General features: G+C 44.3%; 1 protein-coding gene across 2 annotated transcripts in view; it reads left to right on the forward strand.

Annotated features, from left to right (window-relative positions):
- Window positions 1-23,157, forward strand: part of Dmbt1l1 (deleted in malignant brain tumors 1 like 1) — a 134,446-nt gene that overhangs the window by 69,593 nt on the left and 41,696 nt on the right. Inside the window, exons 23-35 of one of the 2 annotated variants that reach the window (NM_001447286.1) lie at window positions 916-1,233; window positions 1,888-1,914; window positions 3,915-4,068; window positions 11,471-11,688; window positions 12,590-12,901; window positions 13,631-13,663; window positions 16,157-16,310; window positions 18,019-18,236; window positions 18,786-19,097; window positions 20,547-20,597; window positions 21,397-21,435; window positions 22,288-22,599; window positions 23,114-23,137. In NM_001447286.1, the coding sequence (NP_001434215.1) occupies window positions 916-1,233; window positions 1,888-1,914; window positions 3,915-4,068; window positions 11,471-11,688; window positions 12,590-12,901; window positions 13,631-13,663; window positions 16,157-16,310; window positions 18,019-18,236; window positions 18,786-19,097; window positions 20,547-20,597; window positions 21,397-21,435; window positions 22,288-22,599; window positions 23,114-23,137 (2,172 nt within the window). Of the gene's footprint in view, window positions 1-915; window positions 1,234-1,887; window positions 1,915-3,914; window positions 4,073-11,470; window positions 11,689-12,589; window positions 12,902-13,630; window positions 13,664-16,156; window positions 16,311-18,018; window positions 18,237-18,785; window positions 19,098-20,546; window positions 20,598-21,396; window positions 21,436-22,287; window positions 22,600-23,113; window positions 23,138-23,157 lie in introns of those variants that run through there. The other variant, XM_087593529.1, reaches the window with a different exon arrangement.

Here is a 23,157-nt window from a genome sequence, read left to right on the forward strand (position 1 = left end):
TCTCTGAGGAAAGAAATTTCTATCTGGGTATGCTCTGTGTATCTTATATGTGTGTTTTACCTGATTCATCCCAAGAACCTCTACGATAAACACTTGATAGAAGCCTGACTTTACAAATGAGGAAACAGCTCACAGAGGTGAAGTAATTGTCATGTAGGGGCAATAGAATGAGATTCAACCCCAGTTTCTGTCGTACTCTATAACCCTTGGGCTTCATATGGAATCAAGACAACCTCAAGGGTTTGCACTTGTGATGACCTTGGCCATGGCACAGCCACTAAGAATCTCTTCCTTCCTTCCTTCCATTCTCCCTCTCTTCCTTCCTTCTATTTTTTTATTTGGGGGATTATAATACAATCATAACATTTCTCCCTTTCCTTTCCTCCCTCCAAACTCTTCTGTATAACCACCCACCCCACTGCCCTCCCCGCAATTCCCCATCACACACTTCCTTTCCCCACTCCTCTTCCCCTTCTCCTCTGAGAGGGTAGAGGCTCCATGGGTACCCCCCACTCTCACACATTAAGTCTCTGCAGTACTAGGTACATTCTCTCCCACTGAGGGCAGACAAGGCAGCCCCTTTAAGGGAACAGGATCCACATGCAGTCAACAGCTTTAGGGACACTCCTGCACCAGTTGTTGGGTGACCCACATGAAGATTGAGCTGCACATCTGCTACATATGTATAAGGGGCTTAGTTCCAGGCCATGTGTGCTCTTTGGTTGGTGGTTTAGTCTCTGAAAGTCTTCAAGGGGTCAGATTAGTTGACTCTGTTGGTCTTCTTGTGGAGATCCTATCCCCTTTGGGGCCCTCACTCCTTCCCCTAACTCTTCCATAAGAGTCCCTGAACTCTATCCAATGTCACTTTCTACATAAAACTCCTCATGCTCAAAACTGGAATCTCCCTCTGTTTAGAAGAAAGACCAGTGCTGCGGTTGGCAGGCAGCTCTGGACAGTGCTCAGGACGAGTGGAGATCCTCCATCAGGGGGCCTGGGGCACCGTGTGTGATGACCTGTGGGACCTGAATGAAGCTGAGGTTGTATGCAGACAGCTGGGGTGTGGCCATGCCATTGCTGCTCCTGGAAGTGCCTACTTTGGTCCAGGCTCTGGAAACATCCTTCTGGACAACATTCAGTGCTCAGGAAAGGAAAACCACTTTGGCCAGTGTTCCAGCTCTGCCTGGTTAGACCACAATTGTGGCCACCATGAGGATGCTGGAGTTATCTGTTCAGGTATTCTGTCTACCATATTGGGTTCTTTCTGTGAGGAATCTTAGTATGGATAGAAGCTACCATCAGAGCAGGGGTGTGACTCTGTTGAAAATGGCCATGTTAGTTACTTCTCCCATTGCTGGAAACCTAATACCTGACAGAAGGAACTACTAAAAGAGGGAGTTGTTTCTGATTCATGGTTCAGGTGCCATCCACCCTGACAGAGAAGTCATGGAGGACAGAGCTTGAGGCAGCTGGTCACAGTGGATTGAATTTAGGAAGTACAGAGAGATGAATACTGGCACTGAACTTGCTTCTTTTCATTGCACCAACCCATGCAATGGTGTTACCTACATTTAGAGTGGCTCTTTCCACCTCAGTAACCTAATCTAGAAACGCCCAAAAGGCCCAGAGTTTTGCCTCCTAAGTTGTTCTAGACCTGTTAAATTGACAAGAGCAACACTCCTTTAGCAAGATATATAGGGATGCCAAGTCCAACTGTTTTGAAAACAGATGCCCAGTGACACTTCATCAGCTTTTCCTGTTGTCTGTACCTTTCCCAGATGCGATGCTGCTCTCCCAGGGAGACACGCCCACATTAGAAAAAAATAACATTTTTCTCTCCCTGGAATTTAACTTTTATTCCCTAAATCCATTTGTTTCCCATTCATGCAGATGCAGAGGTGACCCCTTCACCGACAGGTAAGCACAACACTGTAAATTCCGTCTCTTCAAAGTTGAGAAACCTGTTTCCTGAACCTAGACACTGGAGGACGGTGACCAGAGCAGTGATTTTCAATTCTGGCTGCACAGTGGAAGCTTCTGAGATTCCCAGTACCTCTGCTGTTCCCAAGACTGGTTATATTAGAATCTCCAGGAACACCCCCTAGTTACCAGTAATAGTCGAGTTCTCAGGTGTTGCAATGTGCATCAGAAATTTAAAAACCAGTGATTCTTTATATGCCCTGCACATTAGCCCCCTGTGAGATGTGTAGTTGGAAAAGATGTGGAAAAGACGTGTGTGTGTGTTTATATGTGTACATCAGAAGCTGTGAAATTGAAAAGAGAGTTATGGGGGGTGAGTTTTTAAAGAGGGCAAGAAATAGAGAGTAGTATAATTTATGTGATAGGAGTGTAGATGTGGGAACTAACAGGAGAGGGAGAACCAGGAACAAGGGAATGAAGAAGCTGAATGGGGGGTAGCAATAGCTGAATGCAATGATGCATACGTTAAGAGATGCCATATCATAACGCATGGCTCTGTGTTCTGCCCCATCTCCCAACAGCAATAAAACAGAAGCTCAGACAAGAACTGGAACTAGATACCAGACCATCCACTGTGGTGTCAGAGCAAGGAAGGGCAGGAGGGGGAGGAGAAAGAAGGCCACCTTGGCTGAGAGGGAGTTGGTACGCAGAGGAGAAAAAAGGTGGATGTGGAGACATGAGTCAAGAAATATAAAAGCAAGCAGGAAACTATAGCAAGACCTCCCAGTAGGACAAGAACTCAGTGTTGCTAAGAAAACAAACCTTCTGAGGCTCCTCTGTGGGCCTCCAGACTCAGCCAGCACATGAGACAGTACTTCTGGTGACCTGCTCAGTGCCAACGACAGCCCTTGGTGGACTTAGAACTCAACAGAAAGGAGGTCATGTAGCTGGACATTGTGTATGATTTTTCTGGTCAATCTAAAGAGAGAAGGGAGCTCTATCCAAGATCAGGCAGGGAAGAGAAATGAGTGTCTCCAAGCTATTTCGAAGTTGTACCATGCCCATTCATTGGCACCTAAGTATAAAACAACTGTGCAATGCTGGCTTTATTGTGGTTTTCATGGTTTAGATTTTTTTGAAACTTCTATTTCTCAATCCCATATACCATAAGGTACTATCTTTCCTGAAAGTAACATAGACTAGAATGGCATTGTGATAACTCATACAAATGGCCTGGACATCTGTCTGTCCTGTGTGACATGAGAGGGAAATGGTGGGATGGAGCCCTTGTAAGCAGGTGGGTTGGCTGTACTTGATCTGGCTTTCAGGAAGAGTCTAGGAAGACCATTAGAGAAGTATTTATTCTAGGGGACTAGAGAGATAGCTTGGTTGGTAAAGCACTTGTCTTGTAAATGGAAGGATCTAAGTTTTAGCCCAGGAACCCATGCTCTTTAAAAAAAAAAAGCTAAGCATAGTGCTGTGTGCTTCTAACACCAACATGAGGGTGCAAAAGATGGGTGGATTTGGGGGGCTCCCTGGCAAGCCAATCTAATTTAACCAGTGAATTCCAGGCTTATAAGAAATTGTATCTCAAAATAACAAGGTGGGTGACAGCTGAGAAATAACATAAGGTCGGCCTCTGCCTGCCCCAAGCACACACATGTACATGCCTATACTAACACACACACACACACACACACACACACACACACACAAGTGTAACCTGGATAACCCCCACGCTCCCTCAGTATACATACAGCGAGTGTTGCTTTCTATCAGTTTCCGAGTCTGCTCACCAACCATATATCTGTTGTCCTCCCATGCCTCTCTTAGATCTAAACATGCCAGTCAAACTACAGCCATCCAGACCGGCGACATCACTTCCCATTTTGTGATTCCCACTGTAGAATCTGATGCAATCCTAGATTTCACATCTGGGAAAATGCCCAGTGCATTCCTGAAGATGCCAACCACAAGTCTCTCCTCTGCTTTCACAGAGGGAAGTCAGTCCTGTGGAGGAGTAATTTCAAGTCTCTCAGGCTCCTTCTCCAGTCCTTGGTATCCTACTAACTACCCCACTGACACAGAGTGCATCTGGGAGATACACGTGGCTGAGAAGTTCAACATAGAACTGACCATCCCAAGCCTGAAGTAAGCAGTTTTGCCTTTCTCTACTTTAATGGCCAAACTAAATTTGAATCTGTGATTTCCTGAGAGGAATACCTTTTCCACGGGGTTTTTACTTTTTAGTAAAATCCCATTTACTGTGTGGGTGTCTTATAGTCAGTTATCCCAGTATCTCATTCATTGAGGTAACGCCCTGGAACACCAAGTCACCGAGACATGCAGCTCTAGCTGGATGGGCCACACCTGCCCATGAATGCCCAGTCACCAAGAAATGAAGCTCTAGCTGGGTGATCCACACCTGAAGACCTTGTCCCTCCTCCATCACATAAATTTCCTTCTCCTGAAAGATACAAATTTGGTATCCTTGTTTTCATTGTCTGGTCCTCCTTTCTCAGATACTACGTTGCTTTTCGCTTCAAGAACTCTATCATGAAATTTTCTCCAAAAAATTAAAAGATTTCATTCATTAATCCCATCAAGTACCTTGTGCTTCCTACATCTTTCTCCAGCCATCCTCCATTTGAAAACACTTACTCATATATTAATGTATATTCACATGTATATGTTTATGTGTATACCTTTATATATTGCATATACAGTTGTTTCTTGGTGTTCATAGATTGGCTCCCAGACTCCCCCTAAGCTGCCACAGAAGGCTAAATCTCAAATAAAATATTATAGTATTTAGATGTAGCCTTTGTACACTTTCCTGTGTTGTTGAAATCATGTCAGATTGCTTATAACACCCAAGAAATGCAATATAAATGTGGGACAAATCTTGGTTATGCTCTATTAGTTCTGGAATGGTGACCAAAAAAAGCCTGCACACGCTCAGCACAAAGACTTATGTCAAATCTTTTCAATTCATACTTAGTTAAATCCTCAGATGCAGAAGGCCGTCTGCAAATACATGCATGTATTCATATAGGTAACTTCTTAATTACAAAAGCCAGACCTTTCCAGATACTATGAAACCATGCTTTTGTCTTCCTACACTGTCATATCATGGCCATTCCTCTTCCTGACTTGGTCTCTCAGTTTGTCCACATCCCTGAGTTTCCTTCTGCCTGCATCCATTACTCACAGCAGCCAGTAATCCAAGTTCTCCCTTTAAAGATGTAAAAAGTGTGGACAGTGAAGGGGACCATGGGACACTCTCACCGCTCTGGGCAGCCGTAACCCCCCCCCTCAAATCCCCTATACTCTACTTACTTATTAAAGCATAAAGTCCCCCTATACTTTTAAAGCACACTGATTATGAAGAAGTTTAATATATTGCCCAGAACAAAGAGAGAGTTGATAATTCTGGAGTTTGATGGGTTTTTTTTTAAATTTATAATAATTCTTTGGTTTCCGGGCAAACATCCCCCTCCCCCCTCCCCTTCCTTATGGGTGTTCCCCTCCCAACCCTCCCCCCATTGCCGCCCTCCCCCCAACAGTCTAGTTCACTGGGGGTTCAGTCTTAGCAGGACCCAGGGCTTCCCCTTCCACTGGTGCTCTTACTAGGATATTCATTGCTACCTATGAGGTCAGAGTCCAGGGTCAGTCCATGTATAGTCTTTAGGTAGTGGCTTAGTCCCTGGAAGCTCTGGTTGCTTGGCATTGTTGTACATATGGGGTCTCGAGCCCCTTCAAGCTCTTCCAGTTCTTTCTCTGATTCCTTCAACGGGGGTCCTATTCTCAGTTCAGTGGTTTGCTGCTGGCATTCGCCTCTGTATTTGCTGTATTCTGGCTGTGTCTCTCAGGAGCAATCTACATCCGGCTCCTGTCGGTCTGCACTTCTCTGCTTCATCCATCTTGTCTAATTGGGTGGCTGTATATGTATGGGCCACATGTGGGGCAGGCTCTGAATGGGTGTTCCTTCAGTCTCTGTTTTAATCTTTGCCTCTCTCTTCCAAGGGTATTCTTGTTCCCCTTTTAGAGAAGGAGTGAAGCATTCACATTTTGATCATCCATCTTGAGTTTCATTTGTTTCTGATTTTGTTAATTTGGACACAGTCTCTGGGTCCTCTCGTTAGTCTGGCTAAGGGTTTATCTATCTTGTTGATTTTCTCAAAAAAACAGCTTTTGGTTCTGTTGATTCTTTCTATGGTCCTTTTTGTTTCTACTTGGTTGATTTCAGCTCTGAGTTTGATTATTTCCTGCCTTCTACTCCTCCTGGGTGTATTTGCTTCTTTTTGCTCTAGAGCTTTTAGGTGTGCTGTCAAGCTGCTGACATATGCTCTTTCCTGTTTCTTTCTGCAGGCACACAGCGCTATGAGTTTTCCTCTTAGCACAGCTTTCATTGTGTCCCATAAGTGTGGGTATGTTGTACCTTCATTTTCATTAAATTCTAAAAAGGTTTTAATTTCTTTCTTTATTTCTTCCTTGACTAGGTTATCATTGAGTAGAGCATTGTTCAATTTCCACGTATATGTGGGTATTCTTCCCTTATTGTTATTGAAGACCAGTTTTAGGCCTTGGTGGTCTGATAGCACACATGGGATTATTTCTATCTTTCTGTACCTGTTGAGGTCCGTTTTTTGACCAATTATATGGTCAATTTTGGAGAAAGTACCATGAGGAGCTGAGAAGAAGGTATATCCTTTTGCTTTAGGATAGAATGTTCTATAAATATCCGTTAAGTCCATTTGGCTCATGACTTCTCTTAGTCTGTCGACATCTCTGTTTAATTTCTGTTTCCATGATCTGTCCATTGATGAGAGTGGGGTGTTGAAATCTCCCACTATTATTGTGTGAGGTGCAATGTGTGTTTTGAGCTTTAGTAAGGTTTCTTTTACATATGTAGGTGCCCTTGTATTTGGGGCATAGATATTTAGGATTGAGAGTTCATCTTGGTGGATTTTTCCTTTGATAAATATGAAGTGTCCTTCCTTATCTTTTTTGATGACTTTTAATTGAAAATTGATTTTATTTGATATTAGAATGGCTACTCCAGCTTGCTTCTTCTGACCATTTGCTTGGAAAATTGTTTTTCAGCCTTTCACTCTGAGGTAATGTCTGTCTTTGTCTCTGAGGTGTGTTTCCTGTAGGCAGCAGAATGCAGGGTCCTCGTTGCGTATCCAGTTTGTTAATCTATGTCTTTTTATTGGGGAGTTGAGGCCATTGATGTTGAGAGATATTAAGGAATAGTGATTATTGCTTCCTGTTATATTCATATTTGGATGTGAGGTTATGTTTGTGTGCTTTTCTTCTCTTTGTTTTGTTGCCAAGACGATTAGTTTCTTGCTTCTTCTAGGGTATAGCATGCCTCCTTATGTTGGGCTTTACCCTTTATTATCCTTTGTAGTGCTGGATTTGTAGAAAGATATTGTGTAAATTTGGTTTTGTCATGGAATATCTTGGTTTCTCCATCTATGTTAATTGAGAGTTTTGCAGGATACAGTAACCTGGGCTGGCATTTGTGTTCTCTTAGGGTCTGTATGACATCTGTCCAGGATCTTCTGGCCTTCATAGTTTCTGGCGAAAAGTCTGGTGTGATTCTGATAGGTCTGCCTTTATATGTTACTTGACCTTTTTCCCTTACTGCTTTTAATATTCTTTCTTTATTTTGTGCGTTTGGTGTTTTGACTATTATGTGACAGGAGGTGTTTCTTTTCTGGTCCAATCTATTTGGAGTTCTGTAGGCTTCTTGTATGCCTATGGGTATCTCTTTTTTTAGGTTAGGGAAGTTTTCTTCTATGATTTTGTTGAAGATATTTACTGGTCCTTTGAGCTAGGAGTCTTCACTCTCTTCTATACCTATTATCCTTAGGTTTGATCTTCTCATTGAGTCCTGGATTTCCTGTATGCTTTGGACCAGTAGCTTTTTCTGCTTTACATTATCTTTGACAGTTGAGTCAATGATTTCTATGGAATCTTCTGCTCCCGAGATTCTCTCTTCCATCTCTTGTATTCTGTTGGTGAAGCTTGTATCTACAGCTCCTTGTCTCTTCTTTTGATTTTCTATATCCAGGGTTGTTTCCATGTGTTCTTTCTTGATTGCTTCTATTTCCATTTTTAATTCCTTCAACTGTTTGATTGTGTTTTCCTGGAATTCTTTCAGGGATTTTTGTGTCTCCTCTTTATGGGTTTCTACTTGTTTATTTATGTTTTCCTGGAATTCTTTCAGGCATTTTTGCGATTCCTCTCTGTAGGCTTCTACTTGTTCTCTAAGGGAGTTCTTCACGTCTTTCTTGAAGTCCTCCAGCATCATGATCAAATATGATTTTGAAACTAGATCTTGCTTTTCTGGTGTGTTTGGATATTCCATGTTTATTTTGGTGGGAGAATTGGGCTCCGATGATGCCATGTAGTCTTGGTTTCTGTTGCTTGGGTTCCTGCGCTTGCCTCTCGCCATCAGATTATCTCTAGTGTTACTTTGGTCTGCTATTTCTGACAGTGGCTAGACTGTCCTAAAAGCCTGTGTGTCAGGAGTGCTGTAGACCTGTTTTCCTGTTTTCTTTCAGCCAGTTATGGGGACAGAGTGTTCTGCTTTCGGGCGTGTAGTTTTTCCTCTCTACAGGTCTTCAGCTGTTCCTGTGGGCCTGTGTCTTGAGTTCACCAGGCAGGTCACTTGCAGCAGAAAAGTTGGTCTTACCTGTGGTCCCGAGGCTCAAGTTTGCTCGCGGGGTGCTGCCCACGAGCTCTCTGCGGCGGCAGCAACCAGGAAGATATGTGCCGCCCTTTCCGGGAGCTTCCGTGCACTAGGGTTCCAGATGGCGTTTGGTGTTTTCCTCTGGCGTCCTCGATGTGTGTGCAGAGTGCAGTCTCTTCTGGTTTCCCAGGCGTGTCTGCCTCTCTGAAGGTTTAGCTCTCCCTCCCACGGGATTTGGGTGCAGAGAACTGTTTATCCTGTCTGTTTCCTTCAGGTTCCGGCGGTGTCTCAGGCGCAGGGGTCCTGCCGCTCCTGGGCCCTCCCCTACGGGAACCCAGAGGCCTTATACAGTTTCCTCTTGGGCCAGGGATGTGGGCAGGGGTGGGCAGTGTTGGTGGTCTCCTCTGCTCTGCAGCCTCGGGAGTGCCCACCTGACCAGGCGGTGAGGTCTCTCTCCCACGGGGTTTGGGAGCAGAGAGCTGCTGCGGGCCGGGGTCCGCGGGTGTGGGACTTCCGGCAAGAGTTTGATGGTTTTTAAATTGAATACATTGTTATTTGCATCTTCTTTCTTGGGCTATAAAATTTTTTTTTCAACTCGGAATGATTGTAATACCTGTTTCCAAGATACTTCCCTAGGTCTGGGGTCACTTTTAGGTGTCATAATTGGGGCTGGTTGGGAGGCACTGTCATCTAATGGATGGAAGTGAAGGCTGTTAAATGTCCTGTGATGATCTGGACAAATCCCTCCATTCTGCACCATCGTAGCACAGTGGCGAGGCTAAGATTAAGTAACCCTGTCTTATGCTAAGCCTTGTTTTTCCTTTTGCAATCCCACAGAACTTTGCTTCACATTTAAGTGGTAAAATTGTATTGGTATATGGTGGATGGAAAGATAACTCAGTCAGTAAAGTACTTGCCTGGCAAGCAAGAGGATCTGAGTTCAATCCTCAGAACCTACATTAAAAGAATGCTGAATGTGGCAATTACATTCTTGTAACCCTATTGCTGGGCAGGAGGGGTCAGACTGATCCTTGAGGTCCAGGCCAGTGAGAGATCCTGTCTTAAAAGAGATGGATGGGCTTTCTGTTTAAATTTTTGTCTTACTAAGCATTCTTGCTTTTGAAAGTAATAATTACTCAGGTTGAGAAAATAGGTAAACTGGGGGGAGGGGAACGTTGGTAGTTTTAGTTGGTTTGGCAAATAAGGATTCATGAGTCAGATAACTCACAAGAGCTGGTTCGGGAGCTGCATGAAGAAACTACAGAGGAAAATGAGCATACAGAAGAAAAGGAGGAAGAGGAGGAAGAGGAGTAGTGGGGGAGGGGCAGTTGCCTGGCCGCGACTGTAGAATTGTCTCATTTGATCCATCCCGTCGAGAAGCCTCTAGCTGCGTAATTATGTTAGCTATTTCTAGTTAAGATTGAATTAACTTTCTCTAACACAAAAGTTGACATTTATTTATTATTTTTGAACCACTGGGGATTGAACTCAAAGCTTCAAGCTTCTCATGCAAATACTATACCACTGAGCTGTAGTCTCAGCCCCAACAAGAAATAGCTCCAGTTCAGCTATTTATGTAGCAAATGGAAGCCATGGTCCCCGTGGGGCTTACTTGGGTCCTTTGCACTGAACATGGCCTCCATTTCAGTTTAATTCCTGCTACTGCCCTCTGATGGATCTTTCACATACATTGTATCGCTGCTTTTCTTTCCTTGTTTCTTTCTTTAAAAATGGGTACTTTTATAGCTGGGCATAGCAGTGCATGCTTTTAGTGCCAGCACTTGGTAGATAGTGACAGGCAGGTTTCTATGTCCAGGGCAGCCTGGTCTACATACTGAGTTCCAGGACAGACCACACTACGTAGAAAGACCCTTTCTCAAACCTAGAAACAAAACAAGAATGTGTTAGTTTTAAGTATTTGGCTTTTACTTCACTGGGATAGGTGTCCAATGGGAGATTTTAAAATCTAGTACTGAATCTGTGAATTAAGTGTACCCATCAGGTGTGTGGATATACGTATATGCGTGTATATGTTTGCAAGAATTTATAATGTCTATAAGTAGACACCCAGATGGCTACTTGCTCAGAAATTATAAATGTATATATCATGTTGCACACTATGTAATGTTTCTTATGTGAGATAGACATTGGTTGTGCTTTCCACGTGTATTCATTGCCCCTGTTGTGTCGGGGCTCCTGTCTCCGATTGGGCTTACAATGCTGAACAGAATAGATATGATCTCTGATGCCATGAGTGTACAATCTAGATGGAAAGACAAACAGTGCTGAAACAAACCAACGAAGTCGGTGGAAACTTCCAGATAGTGAGAAGTCGATATGTGCTGTGAAGTCAAAGCAATCAATACCAGAAAAACTAGCCTGGGGGTCAAGGCAGAAAAAGCAGCATGTGGGATGCCTGGCAGAACTCTCTCATCATCCAGTTAGAGGAAACGTGGGCAGTCTGGATCCTTGGTGAGAGGAGTCCTCCCAGTAGGCCCTTTTGTCATTGTCCTCCTGACTCGGGGTCTTCCTGAACACCTTACTCTGCGAGCCTCTGAGACACTGACCACCACCCAAAGCAGGACTTGCATTAAAGGGTCAGAGACATTAAAGAGATATTCAGGGTAAAAAGGAAGAGAAAGTGTCAGAGAGACTGAAGGCTAGGCTTCCTGATGGAGACCACCAAAATGGACCAGATAAGAATGGGAAGTCTGACAGATAGGGATAGTTCAGGAGAGGCAGTGGGAGGGGGCAGGTTCAAGGGGTTCTTAGATGTGGAGGGGAGTGTGGGTAAGAGGAAGGAGATGGTGGATTGGCTTGAAGAGACTAATGCTCCTTTTATCCCCGCAGACTGGAGGACATCTATGGGTGCCCTTACGACTTTGTGGAAGTGTTCGATGGTCAGCAAGTTGCCTCACTCTCCATGGGCAAAGTCTGTGCTGGGGCAGAACTCACATTCCTCTCCTCTTCAAATTTCATGACGGTGGTGTTTAAAAGTGACACCATGATCACCAACACAGGCTTCTATGCTCTGTACAACACCGTTCTGCAAGGCGAAAGGCAAAATGGTGGGTATCCTGACACCCACCTTACAGTGCCTTGTCCCGTTTAGAGAAAGAAGCTTTTGAAATCTGACCTGAATTACACCACGCCTGGTGTGCCCACCTCTGCCGAGTGGCATCCTCACTGCCCGTCACAGCCCTTACCCCTCCTCTGCCAGCCACAGTCACTGTCTTCCACTAAGCATCTAGAAACAGATGGCAGAGGTCTCCTGTCTCCCCCTGTGTGTGTGCAGAAAGAGAATCCCATTTCCTTTCTCAAAGGAAGGAAAGAGGTAATATGAAAGATTATTCTGGAACTGTCCCAGAGTATAACTGTCAATCTTTCTTCTGGCTGGGTTAATCTCAAACCACCTAGAACACTTGTGAGCCTCTCAGGTTTTTGCTGCTGGGTGCAAGAACACTCCAGGGGCTTAATGTAAGTTACCCTCCAGCTGGGATACTGTTAGAGCTTAAGAGACTCTGAAATACTGGGCTGGGAGGTGGCTCAGTGGGTCAAGATCCTGAGTCCAGGCAGCAGAATCAGGAGAATCCTCAGATGCTCAAAAGCCTACTAGACTGGTGTGAACTGGATGTAGTGGTAAAGAAGAGGCTTGTCTCAAACAAGGCAAGAACCAACAAACAACAAAACTTGTCCTCTGACCTCCACACATGTGCCTACACTCACACAAACAAACAAACAAACAAACACACACACACACACGAGAGAGAGAGAGAGAGAGAGAGAGAGAGAGAGAGAGAGAGAGAGAGAGATTTAAAAGTTAACAGGCATTAATTGCGCTTCAGCAGTCAGAAAAAAAGACTATTTTAGGGACTCAGGTCACAGAGCCACTCCAAGGGTCCAACATGAAGAACATCTTTTTCAATCTGAGGACATCACATCTGTAAGCACCAATTTTTCCATTCCTAGGGATGGCCTTGAGACTGGTGAATGGTAGCCACAGGTGCGAGGGCCGAGTAGAGATCTCTTACAACGGGACCTGGGGCACAGTGTGTGATGACAGCTGGGACCTGACAGATGCCAAGGTGGTGTGCCAGCAGCTCGGCTGTGGTAAGGCCTTGTCAGCCCCAGCTGAGAGCTACTTTGATAAAGGCATGGGCCATATCATGCTGGACGATGTACAATGCATGGGGGATGAAGCAAAGGTGTGGCAATGCACACATCTTGGATGGTTCTCCCACAACTGCGGGCACCATGAGGATGCCAGCGTGGTCTGCTCAGGTGAGTGGCGTGGCTTACATCACATCTCAGGAAGAGAGCCTTGCCAAACCCCAGCCACTGGGAAGAGAGATGTCAACACCAGCAGGCAAGCAGTCAGCAACGAGCCAATTTTTAAGTCAATTTACTTAAGAGGTAGTTTTCGATCTTAGATTCTGGCGTCTGTAAAGGGTTCAAAAATCTCACCTGGAAATTAGCAATTACATAAATGGTTAGAATTGTCAACAAAGTATTCCTGGCCCGGCATGCCTGGGTGCTGGTAACAATCTAGTGCCCACCAAGTGTTCTGTGAGTGCTGAACTCTGGCCAGTGCCTCTGAATTCTCCTTTAATATCCACAGATTCCAATAAAAAAGAGACTATAGCATCTGTACCCAACTGATAAAAGCCCTCCAAAGGCATATCTAGTACCACATGCAGGACCATGTTCTCTAAGGACTGTCTGCCTGAGGTCCTGGGTTAAAGGCTGAGCTCATCCGTTACAGGGCCTCTTCTGGCACAGTTACAGACCAAAACCAAACAAGCACCATGCTGCACCTGAACCACAAGGGCATAGTGAGCTCCCTCACTCTGACTTGCTGATCCCTTCATTAGCCTGGATGAGTTTTAAGCCTACTTTTCCAATGGCCAGAGCAGAGTATCTCTACTTCTGAAGAAAGTACCCAATTTTTCTGAGGAGTTGTGTGACCACCTTATCTAATCTGTCTCTCATCCTCACTCTGTCTTTGAATAGGTATGGACGAGGCACCAAGTGGAGAACCATCAGGTACTGTCTGTCAATTCATCCCAATCAGTTGCCAGGGCCCTCATGGGTGAGAATCCCAGTTACCATTCAAGTTCTGAGGCTGGAGAGAAGGGCTGGATTAGATACTCTGTTTCTAATTAGCAAAAGAACTAACACCCAACACAGTTGGCAATGTGATGAGACTACATTGCTACAGAGAGAGGGTGAAACGATAAGAGAAACAGGAGGTTCAGATTTGCCAGAGATGAAATCTCTCAACTACGGGTTCAGTAGAAAGAGGACCAACAGCTGGCAGGGATGAGCATATTAGGAGAGTCTAGCTAGAGCAAGGAACCAGAAACTCCAGGGTGGTATGGAGTGGGCCCTGTCCATAGTGTTGAGGTACAAACGTGCCATCTCTGTTCTCTGAGCACAGGGCAATGATGGCTACTGAAGGTCAGGAGTCTTCAGTATTTTAAGAAAAGAATAAATATGAATGCAAATTCTCAATCCTGACCTTTTTGTCTGTGCATTTTCACAGACTCTACTGGTGACATCATGACAGGTGCTGCAGCCTCACATAAGCTCCTCTTGTATACGCTTCTCTTTCCACTTTAGCTCACCCTTCCTTTAATATGTATGAAGTTTCTGCACATGGGTTCTAGAGATAATCCCACACCAAAGCTAAGAGTTCTGCCCTAATTGGATACTTTAGTCAATCTTGGTCTTGACTTCAGACCCAATTTGTATATAATTATTAAAAGGTCAGCGTTAAAGTTTTAAAGAACTTTTAAATTTTGAGCAGAGAGCCATTTTGAATTTAGCAGCCGCAAGCTAGAGTTTTGGGGGCTTCACTGATGGAACAGGCTTTGATAGGGCAAAATTGGATGCAAGGTAAATGTCTGGTGAAAGAGTGGCAGTGCCTTCCCTGGGGAGTCCCAAGTTAGAGGCGAGGTGGCAGCTTATATTGCTCACAAGAATTTATACTGAGTTGACTTTGGCTTGCTTATATAGGAACTAAGATGCTACATCAGCTTAATAGCTTCCCATTTACTTCCTTTAATAAAGTAATTAAAGGATCCTCAACCTTCCTAATGCTGTAACCCTTTAATAGAATTCATGTTTTGGTGACCCCCATCAACCATAAAATTATTTTCATTGCTGCTTCATAACTGTAATTTTGCTGTTATGAGTCGTAATATAAATATCTGATATACAGGATATCTGACATGTGACCCCTGTGGGGGTCACAACCCACATGCTGAGAACCACTGCTCTCCTACGGGCTGTTCTACAGCACAGCCTACTGAGAAAGGCTACCTTCGTTCGGATTCTTTGTATCATTTGCCTCATTGGGTTTGCACTTGTGCAGGTTCATAAGGCCTGTTCACTCCTAGATGTTATCATTTTCCCCTCACAGAGAAAGATCTTCATCTAGCAAGAGGCTGATACAGATGCAGGGGCTGTAGCTCAGTTGGAAGAGTATTTGCCTGGCAGACAGGAAGCCCTGGGCTCAATCCCTAACAGTGCATAAAAGTAGTTATAGTGGTACATGCCTATAATTCCAGCCCCCAAGGGTTGAAGGCTGAGTAACCTCTGGGGTTCAAGGTCACCACAGTTCTATAGTCAGCCTGAGCTATGTTAGCCCTGTCTCCAAAAAAGTGTTTTTTGTTTGTTTGCTTTATTTATTTATTTTTATTTTTTATTTTTTATTTTATTTTATTTTATTTTTTGGAGCTTGTTGCATGACTTATCAGTTAAGGATGCTGCTGTTCTTGCAACAGACTTGAGTTCAATTCTCAACACCTGTATCAGGCAGCTCACAACTGCCTATAAATACTAGTTCCAAGGGATACAATGCCCTCTTCTATCCTCCACAAGCAGACACACACACACACACACACACACACACACAGACACAGACACACACACACACAGACACACACACACAGACGCACACACAGACACACACACACAGACACACACACAGACACACACACACAGACACACACACAGACACACACACACAGACACACACACACAGACACACACACACAGACACACACACACAGACACACACACACAGACACACACACACACAGACACACACACACACAGACGCACACACACACAGACACACACACAGACACACACACAAACACACACACACACACAGACACACACACAGACACACACACAAACACACACACACACAGACACACACACACACACACACACACACACACTGCACTAAAAATGCATCCTAACAACAACAAGAAGTAAGTTTGCCCTAATTCTTTTTGGTGACATAGTTTTTCTTCAGACTCCACAGCTCATACTGGCCTCACATTTGAGCTCCTGTCTCAGCCGTCCCGGTGCTGGGATTATAGGTGTGAACTCCATACACTTGACTTGTTTGCTTTACTCTTCTGCTTTCATTGTATCTCTTCTTGACATTGATAAAACACAAAACAGAGCAAAGCAAAAGCATCAGAGGTCAGCATCTCTTCATGGGATTTCCTCGCTTTTTTACAGATGAAATCTTCCATTGCGGTGGTTTGCTCACAAATAGTTCAGGCTCCTTCTCCAGCCCTTGGTATCCTAAAAAATACCCCACAAATGTGGTGTGTGCCTGGGACATACAAGTGGATACCGGTGCTCACATCAGACTCACCTTCGAAGTGGTCAAGTGAGTAAATGTTTTCTGCTTCTATGATTATCATTACTTGGCTGTGTACACATCAGGTTTGCCACCTCTTTGCTGGACATAGCAGAGCTGTTCCACAAATGAACACATAACAGTCTAAACTTCATGCACAAGACCTGCACAATATCAAGCCAGCCAAAATCCCAGCATGGATGAGGGAAGGGCTCATGATGTTCAACCCATGTCTGAGGAACTATTAGCAGTTGATAGCTACTGAAAGAGAGACACATTTCTTTGGGGATGCAAGCACTAAGAGGCTACCCAGGCTTGGTTAGACAGTCCCATAACTGTGCACACACAGAAAGCACTAAATTGATTCAGTGGGTAGCAAATTAAACAAACAAACAAACACAGGCATAGTGGCAGAAGACTTTAACCCCAGCACGCCAGAGGCAAAGGCAGGCAAATCTCTATTTGTTCGAGGCCATCCAGGGCTATATTGTGAGACCTGTCTCAAAGTTAAAAATAGGTAAAAATTAATGAGAGAGAGAGAGAGAGAGAGAGAGAGAGAGAGAGAGAGAGAGGGAGGGAGAGAGAGAGAGAGAGAGAGAGAGAGAGAGAGAGAGAGAGAGAGAGAGAGAGAATGTGAATTTGGGGGGAAAGTGGAGAGGAAGGTGGAGGAATCAGAAGGGAAGGAATTAAAGGGGTCTAGATGCATACAGCACATGCATACATAAATAGTTCATAAAATACTAAAGAGACACAGTTCTCCCAAGTGAGCTGTACCTTCAAGTGTCTAGTAATATCTATCAAAACTGTAACTTCCCAAATCCCAGGAATTTATGCCCTGTGAGTACAGGGGCAGCTTCCATATAGCATCAGTAGGCTGGGAATAGTCTATTTGTCCATCAGCAGGAGAGCCACTAAACAGATTTTGGTACAGCCACATGTTACTGCCACAGACTAAGTGACTATTACTACAGAACGAGATGCAACAGAACAGTGGATAACGTCAGATCTGCCACCATTCCTCTGCAAACCCTCTGTGGGAGGAAAAGGATCTGCTTCTGGGAAGGGGAATAAAGTGTGGGGGACCAGTGGGTGAGACAGAGTTTTACTTTTGTCTGTAAGCCATCAGAATCATGTAAAATTATTTTCTGTGAGCTTATAGCTCACATTGAAAAGATGAAAAGATATTATTGAATTAAAACGTTAACAAATTAAGAGAAAATGAACTTAATGGTATTTTGTAGATTTTTTTGGTCTAAAATTGCTTTGTTTGGGCATTTTTGTCTTACCAGTATTTTGCTTGTATATTTTGAGTTCCGTTTTTGTGGGTTTGTGTGTTTATATATGTGTGTGTTTGTGGGGGGGGGGAGACAGAGACAGAAACAGAGAGACAGAGAGAGAAGCAGAGAGTTTTTGTTTGTTGTTTGTTTATACCTTTTCTTTAGAGAAAAGGGAGGGCATGGAGTTGGGTGAGGGAGCATGAGGTAGGGAGGAGCTGAGAGAAGGGAAATGTGTGGCCAGAGCATATTGTGTGAAAATAATGTTTTAATAACAAAAGAGAAAATAGAAATATGAATTACCTTTGCCTGAGCCAGTGGAATCAGCCCTTCTTCTGACCTCTGGGAGGAGTTACAGGTCTGCAGTAGCTTGGCCTGACCCTTGCTGACCTTCCTGACAAGGCCTTTCTAGACAAAATGACCAAGGAAAGAAAGGAGCTTGAATGAGGCCGTTTCATTCACAGGATGGAAAATTTCTATGGCTGCCCCTATGACTTCATTGAGATTTTTGACGGCCCACGAAGTGAACCATTTTCGCTGGGGAGATTCTGCTCTGAAACAACCCCAATATTTACCTCTTCCTCAAGCCACATGAGTGTGGTGTTCCACAGTGACGCAATCGTCACCAACATTGGATTCTTTGCATCTTATGAGTCTCTGTTGCAAGATGAGAAAAACACAGGTAACGTCCTTCCATCCCTTCAGCCACCGGCCCTGCTTGGTGACGCTGGACTCAGATGGCCACTCAGTCACCTGGGAGCTAGGGATTTGAAAGTGGCTCCCAAGCTCCCTGTCAGTTACAGCTCCTGAGGTGTAAGCTGAAGAGACTGGCTGAGCAGATGGCTCTGAGCAGATCGCATCTGCTGAGGTTAAAGGTCCATGAACTCTTAAGAGAAAGGGAACTCAGCCAGCGCCATGTTAGAACCTGTCTTATTCACAACCATGCTAATTATGAGTTCACAAACGGTAGCCCAATTGCGTCTATATGCTCAGAATTGCCACTTTACAAAAGGCTTTGGGGAGCCTTTCTTGAGTTTTGTGAAATATACATTTATGTGTGAATGGGGTGGAGGAGGTGTTAAAAACCTCTCCCTGGATCACCTAACATATTTCTGTCAAGCCCATGCTGCTCAGATGCTAGCCAAGGCAGAGAACATGTCCTCCTTACCTTCAAGGTTCATTGACAAAGGAGATCCCCAGGTTGGTTGACACAGTTTGTCTGCTTTTTCAGATGTGGCACTCAGACTAGCCAATGGCAGCCACCCATGTGAGGGCCGCGTGGAGCTCTACTACAATGGGAGCTGGGGTACAGTGTGTGATGACAGCTGGGACCTGAGAGATGCCCAGGTGGTGTGCCGGCAGCTGGGCTGTGGTGGGGCTGTGGTAGCCATTGGCCGAGCACATTTTGAGCGAGGCTTAGGCCCCATTGTCCTGGACGATGTGGAGTGCATGGGAACGGAAGCAAGACTGTGGCAGTGTCTGCACAGTGGCTGGCTCGCCCACAACTGTGGCCACCACGAAGATGCTGGTGTTGTCTGCTCAGGTGGGTTGGGTTCGGAACCAGGTGGGCTAATGACATTCCAATTCTAGCATCCTCCTGCCCCACCACACAGAAAACAGGAAGAGAATCTAAGACAGTCCCCAAGCACTGTCCCCAACCTGCTACTCAAAGTGTGATTTTCATAACCATTTCCTTTTTTTCTGACTTTTAATTTATGTGCGTTCCTTATACAAGGAAGCTTCAAACTATCACCTTAGAGAACCAGGGCCACGGCTGCAAATAGACCTTACTTGAACACAAACACAATGTCTTAGTTACTTTTCGATTGCTATGATAAAACACCATCACCAAGATAACTCATACAAGAAAATATTTTATTTGGGGCTCATGGTTCTAAGAGGGGTTAGAGTCATGGTGGGGAGCATGACAGCATGGTGCTGATGCAGTGACTGAGAGCTCACACCTTAATCCACACACAGAAGCAGATCGAACTAATTGGGAGTTTCTTAGGCTTTTGAAACCTCAATGTTTGCCTTTAGGGACCTACACCCTTCAACAAATCAACACCTCCTAATCCTTCCCAAACAGTTCTACCAGCAGGGGATTGAACATTCAAATACATGAATCTATGGGGTTTATTTTCATTCATATCACTACACTCATTGTCAACAAAATCATGTAAGAAATATTATTTAAATTTTAATATAAGGCCTAGATATGGCTCAATGCTTAAGGGTACTGGCTGTTCTTCCAGAAGATCCAGGTTGAGTTCCCAGCAACCACACAAGAGCTACACATCAAGTTCACAGCAAGTCTGAGATTAGCCTGGACTACATGGGATCTTGTCTCTAATTGATCAACTTAGTAATTAATTAAAAATAAGAATTACAAACCAATTAACAAGACAGATGGTTAATATAGATTACTACCACTGTGGTCACAGTGAAAGAAAGAAAGAAAGAAAGAAAGAAAGAAAGAAAGAAAGAAAGAAAGAAAGAAACAAAGAAACAAAGAAACAAAGAAACAAAGAAACAAAGAAGCAAAGAAACAAAGAAACAAAGAAAGAAAGAAAGAAAGAAAGAAAGAAACAAAGAATGGAGGGAGGGAGGGAGGGGGGAGGAAGGAAAGAAAGAAAGAAAGAAAGAAAGAGGAGGGAGGGAGGAAAGAAAGAAGGAGGAGGGAGGGAGGGAGGAAGGAAGGAAAGGAAGGAAGGAAGGAGAGAAAGAAAGAAAGAAGAAAGAAAGAAAGAGAGAAAGAAAGAGAGAAAGAAAGTAAGTTTTATTCTAGTATCCATTATCAGAGCAGAATGGACCTAGGAATCCAGGAACTCAGGTGGTGACTTGGAGTCAATCTTTGATGCATATATGGAATACGTCTGGCTTTTGTTTCTTCCCCAAATAATTTAAATAAACAGGCTTATTTAAACTTGTGGGATTTAATAGAATGAAAAGAGATAACAGCAACTTTCTACTCTTCTTATGTCTTTCATAGCCTCTTTGTCCCAGCCAGCACCATCCTTTCCCGTGAGTGATATGATTTCAGGTAATGTCAGTTGTTCTTGACTGGTTGACTGTACCTCACATTGGCAAAGTCACACTGGGAAGTAGGGTTGAGGTTTGAGGGCCAAACACCCTGACTTCATCATCAGTAAACTGAGCAAATCCCTGAACTATCTCTATTTCCTCCTCAGGAGGAGTGAGGTGAGTGGTGACATTTGCATCTTCAGGATATACTGGGATTTGGTGACTTTCCTTGCGCAAGAGGGAGAGGTTGACGCAGTGCTTAGCATGTGACAAAACATGCTATGTAGACATCAGCCATTATCTTCTGATGAGAGCACTGTTAAGAATTTCCCTTTGTGCTCTGTTTTCTCCCTGGGGGAAGGATGAAGAAGCATTAACGTTTCCATGTGCTCCTGGCTATTTGGGGCCCAAATTCAGTCAGCTGGTCTTCAGGGCAGGTCTTAAAGAGCAAAGTTCAACATGCAGAGAAGAACTGGGGGAAAGAATGACCTTCAGAGGAAGCACCAGCTTGGGTCGTTCTGGTAGCAGAGATCCTCAAGGGCCGTTTCACTGCCTTTAAACTGTTTTTTAAATCTGTTCACCCACGGCTCTAGTTTTACTGTCTTATAAAGTAGTTTGTAGTCACTGTGTACACATTGACTGAGGGACGGAAGGCTTATTCTTTATAGAGAACATTACCGTGGAGAAATGTCTTTAGGAGCTGTCTTTAGACAATCCCAAAGGTGAAGAGCCCACTGGAAATTGAAGGAGAGTTGAAGATGCCTGACACCTAACAAAGATGTGTAATTTTCTTCTTTTTGCCCTCTCTCCTTCTTTAGCCTTGCTAGGAAAGCAGCCAGAGGTGCACACATCACCAGGTAACCTTTTCTTCTCGCCTCCGTTGCCTTTTCCTTTGTGTGTTTGAGTCCAGATTCCAGCAGAGCTGGATGAGGAGCATCCCTGCTGAGTCCACTATATATTCCCGCCCTCCTCCCCAGCTCAGGCTGATCCTGCTGATGGAGGATTTATTGGTAATGCCTGGACCAGCTAGAAAATCTGGGACTAGAAAATACTGCAACAGGAATGATTTGCATGGGAGTAGTGTGAAAGCTGGCTCCTGTTAAGGCTCGGGGTGTCATGCTGTCCTTACCCAGCCCTACCTAGGAAGTGATCTTGGCTATCTTCTGACCTCCTATTCTCTTCTGACACAGCGACTTTTAACTATGACCATAAGCAGTGACTGCCCTTCTCATTCTCTGGAACAACTTGACACATGGGTCATACTTGATCCTGGTGCTTACTACTATCATTCCTTGATCAGTGTACACGCACAGCAACACACACACACACACACACACACACACACACACACACACACACCACACACACACACCAGTTAGTGCAGCTCCTCATGAAAAGAAAAGGATAAAAATAAAAATATGACCTATTTTGTGACTACCAGAAACAAAAACTTGCAACTTGCAGTAAGAGGACCAAGGGCAAGTTCCTGGTCCATCTGGCCAAGGGATAATCATTTCTTTACCAAGCACAATCTTGAAAATCCATTGAGTGGTACCAAGGACAAGAATTTAATTGATTTGAAATTAAATGAAGGGGACATGGGTTTGCCATCCTTTTACTATCAATTCATGACTCCCAGGGAATAGATGCTTTACCCGTCAGTCTTTGAGGATGGACTCTTAAGAGGATTGTTCCTGAATTACCCACAGGTCTGGCCCTGCGGCTGGTGAATGGGACAAGCAGGTGTGAAGGCCGAGTTGAAGTGTGCTTTGCCAACACCTGGGGGACTGTGTGTGGTGACAACTGGTCCATAGAGGATGCCCACGTGGTCTGCAGACAACTTGGCTGTGGTCCAGCTTTATCTGCCCTGCCAGGCAGCAGTTTTGGCCCTGGGTCAGGCAGCATCGCCCTTGATGATGTAAACTGCACAGGAAAAGAATCTTCCCTGGCAGAGTGCCCTCACAGAGACTGGCTCACCCACAATTGTGGGCACCAGGAAGATGCTGGTGTTATCTGTTCAGGTAAGAGAAGGTCCTTCCTAGACAAGTCACAGAGTTTCCCAAGCCAGGATTGAATGCTGAATGCTAGCACACCTCGAGCCTGCCCCACAGTCAGGACACTGGGTTTCTTTCCCAACATTGACAGCTATGCTTGCAAAACTGAGAGTCTGAAGAGATTAATCAACCGAGAGAGAGAGAGAGAAAGAGAGAGAGAGAATAAAATAGTACTAGCTTCCTGAGGTTGGTAGGAGTTAACAAGACAAACTGCAGACAATGTTTAGTTGAGCATCTAAGAACCCGTAAATAATACAAAATAACTAGCTATTGTAATTTTTGTTATTAAGATTCATTCAGTCAGAACAGTGTACTCAGACTTTCAGGCAGGTAGAAACCCACAGAAGAGGAAACAGTCTTGGATGCCTAAGAATTATTCACACCCAGATTCCTTCGATTATAATTAAACAATGACTGTCCTTTAGGGCACTTCACCATCATGTTTCTAATATCTACCATCTTGTTTCCTTTCTCGCTACAGATTCTGCAGCTAATGGACATCCAGGTATCTGAGTTCATGAATAC

Source organism: Rattus norvegicus, chromosome 1, assembly GCF_021556685.1.
Source record: "Rattus norvegicus strain SHRSP/BbbUtx chromosome 1, alternate assembly SHRSP_T2T, whole genome shotgun sequence".
Taxonomy (NCBI): Eukaryota; Metazoa; Chordata; class Mammalia; order Rodentia; family Muridae; genus Rattus; species Rattus norvegicus.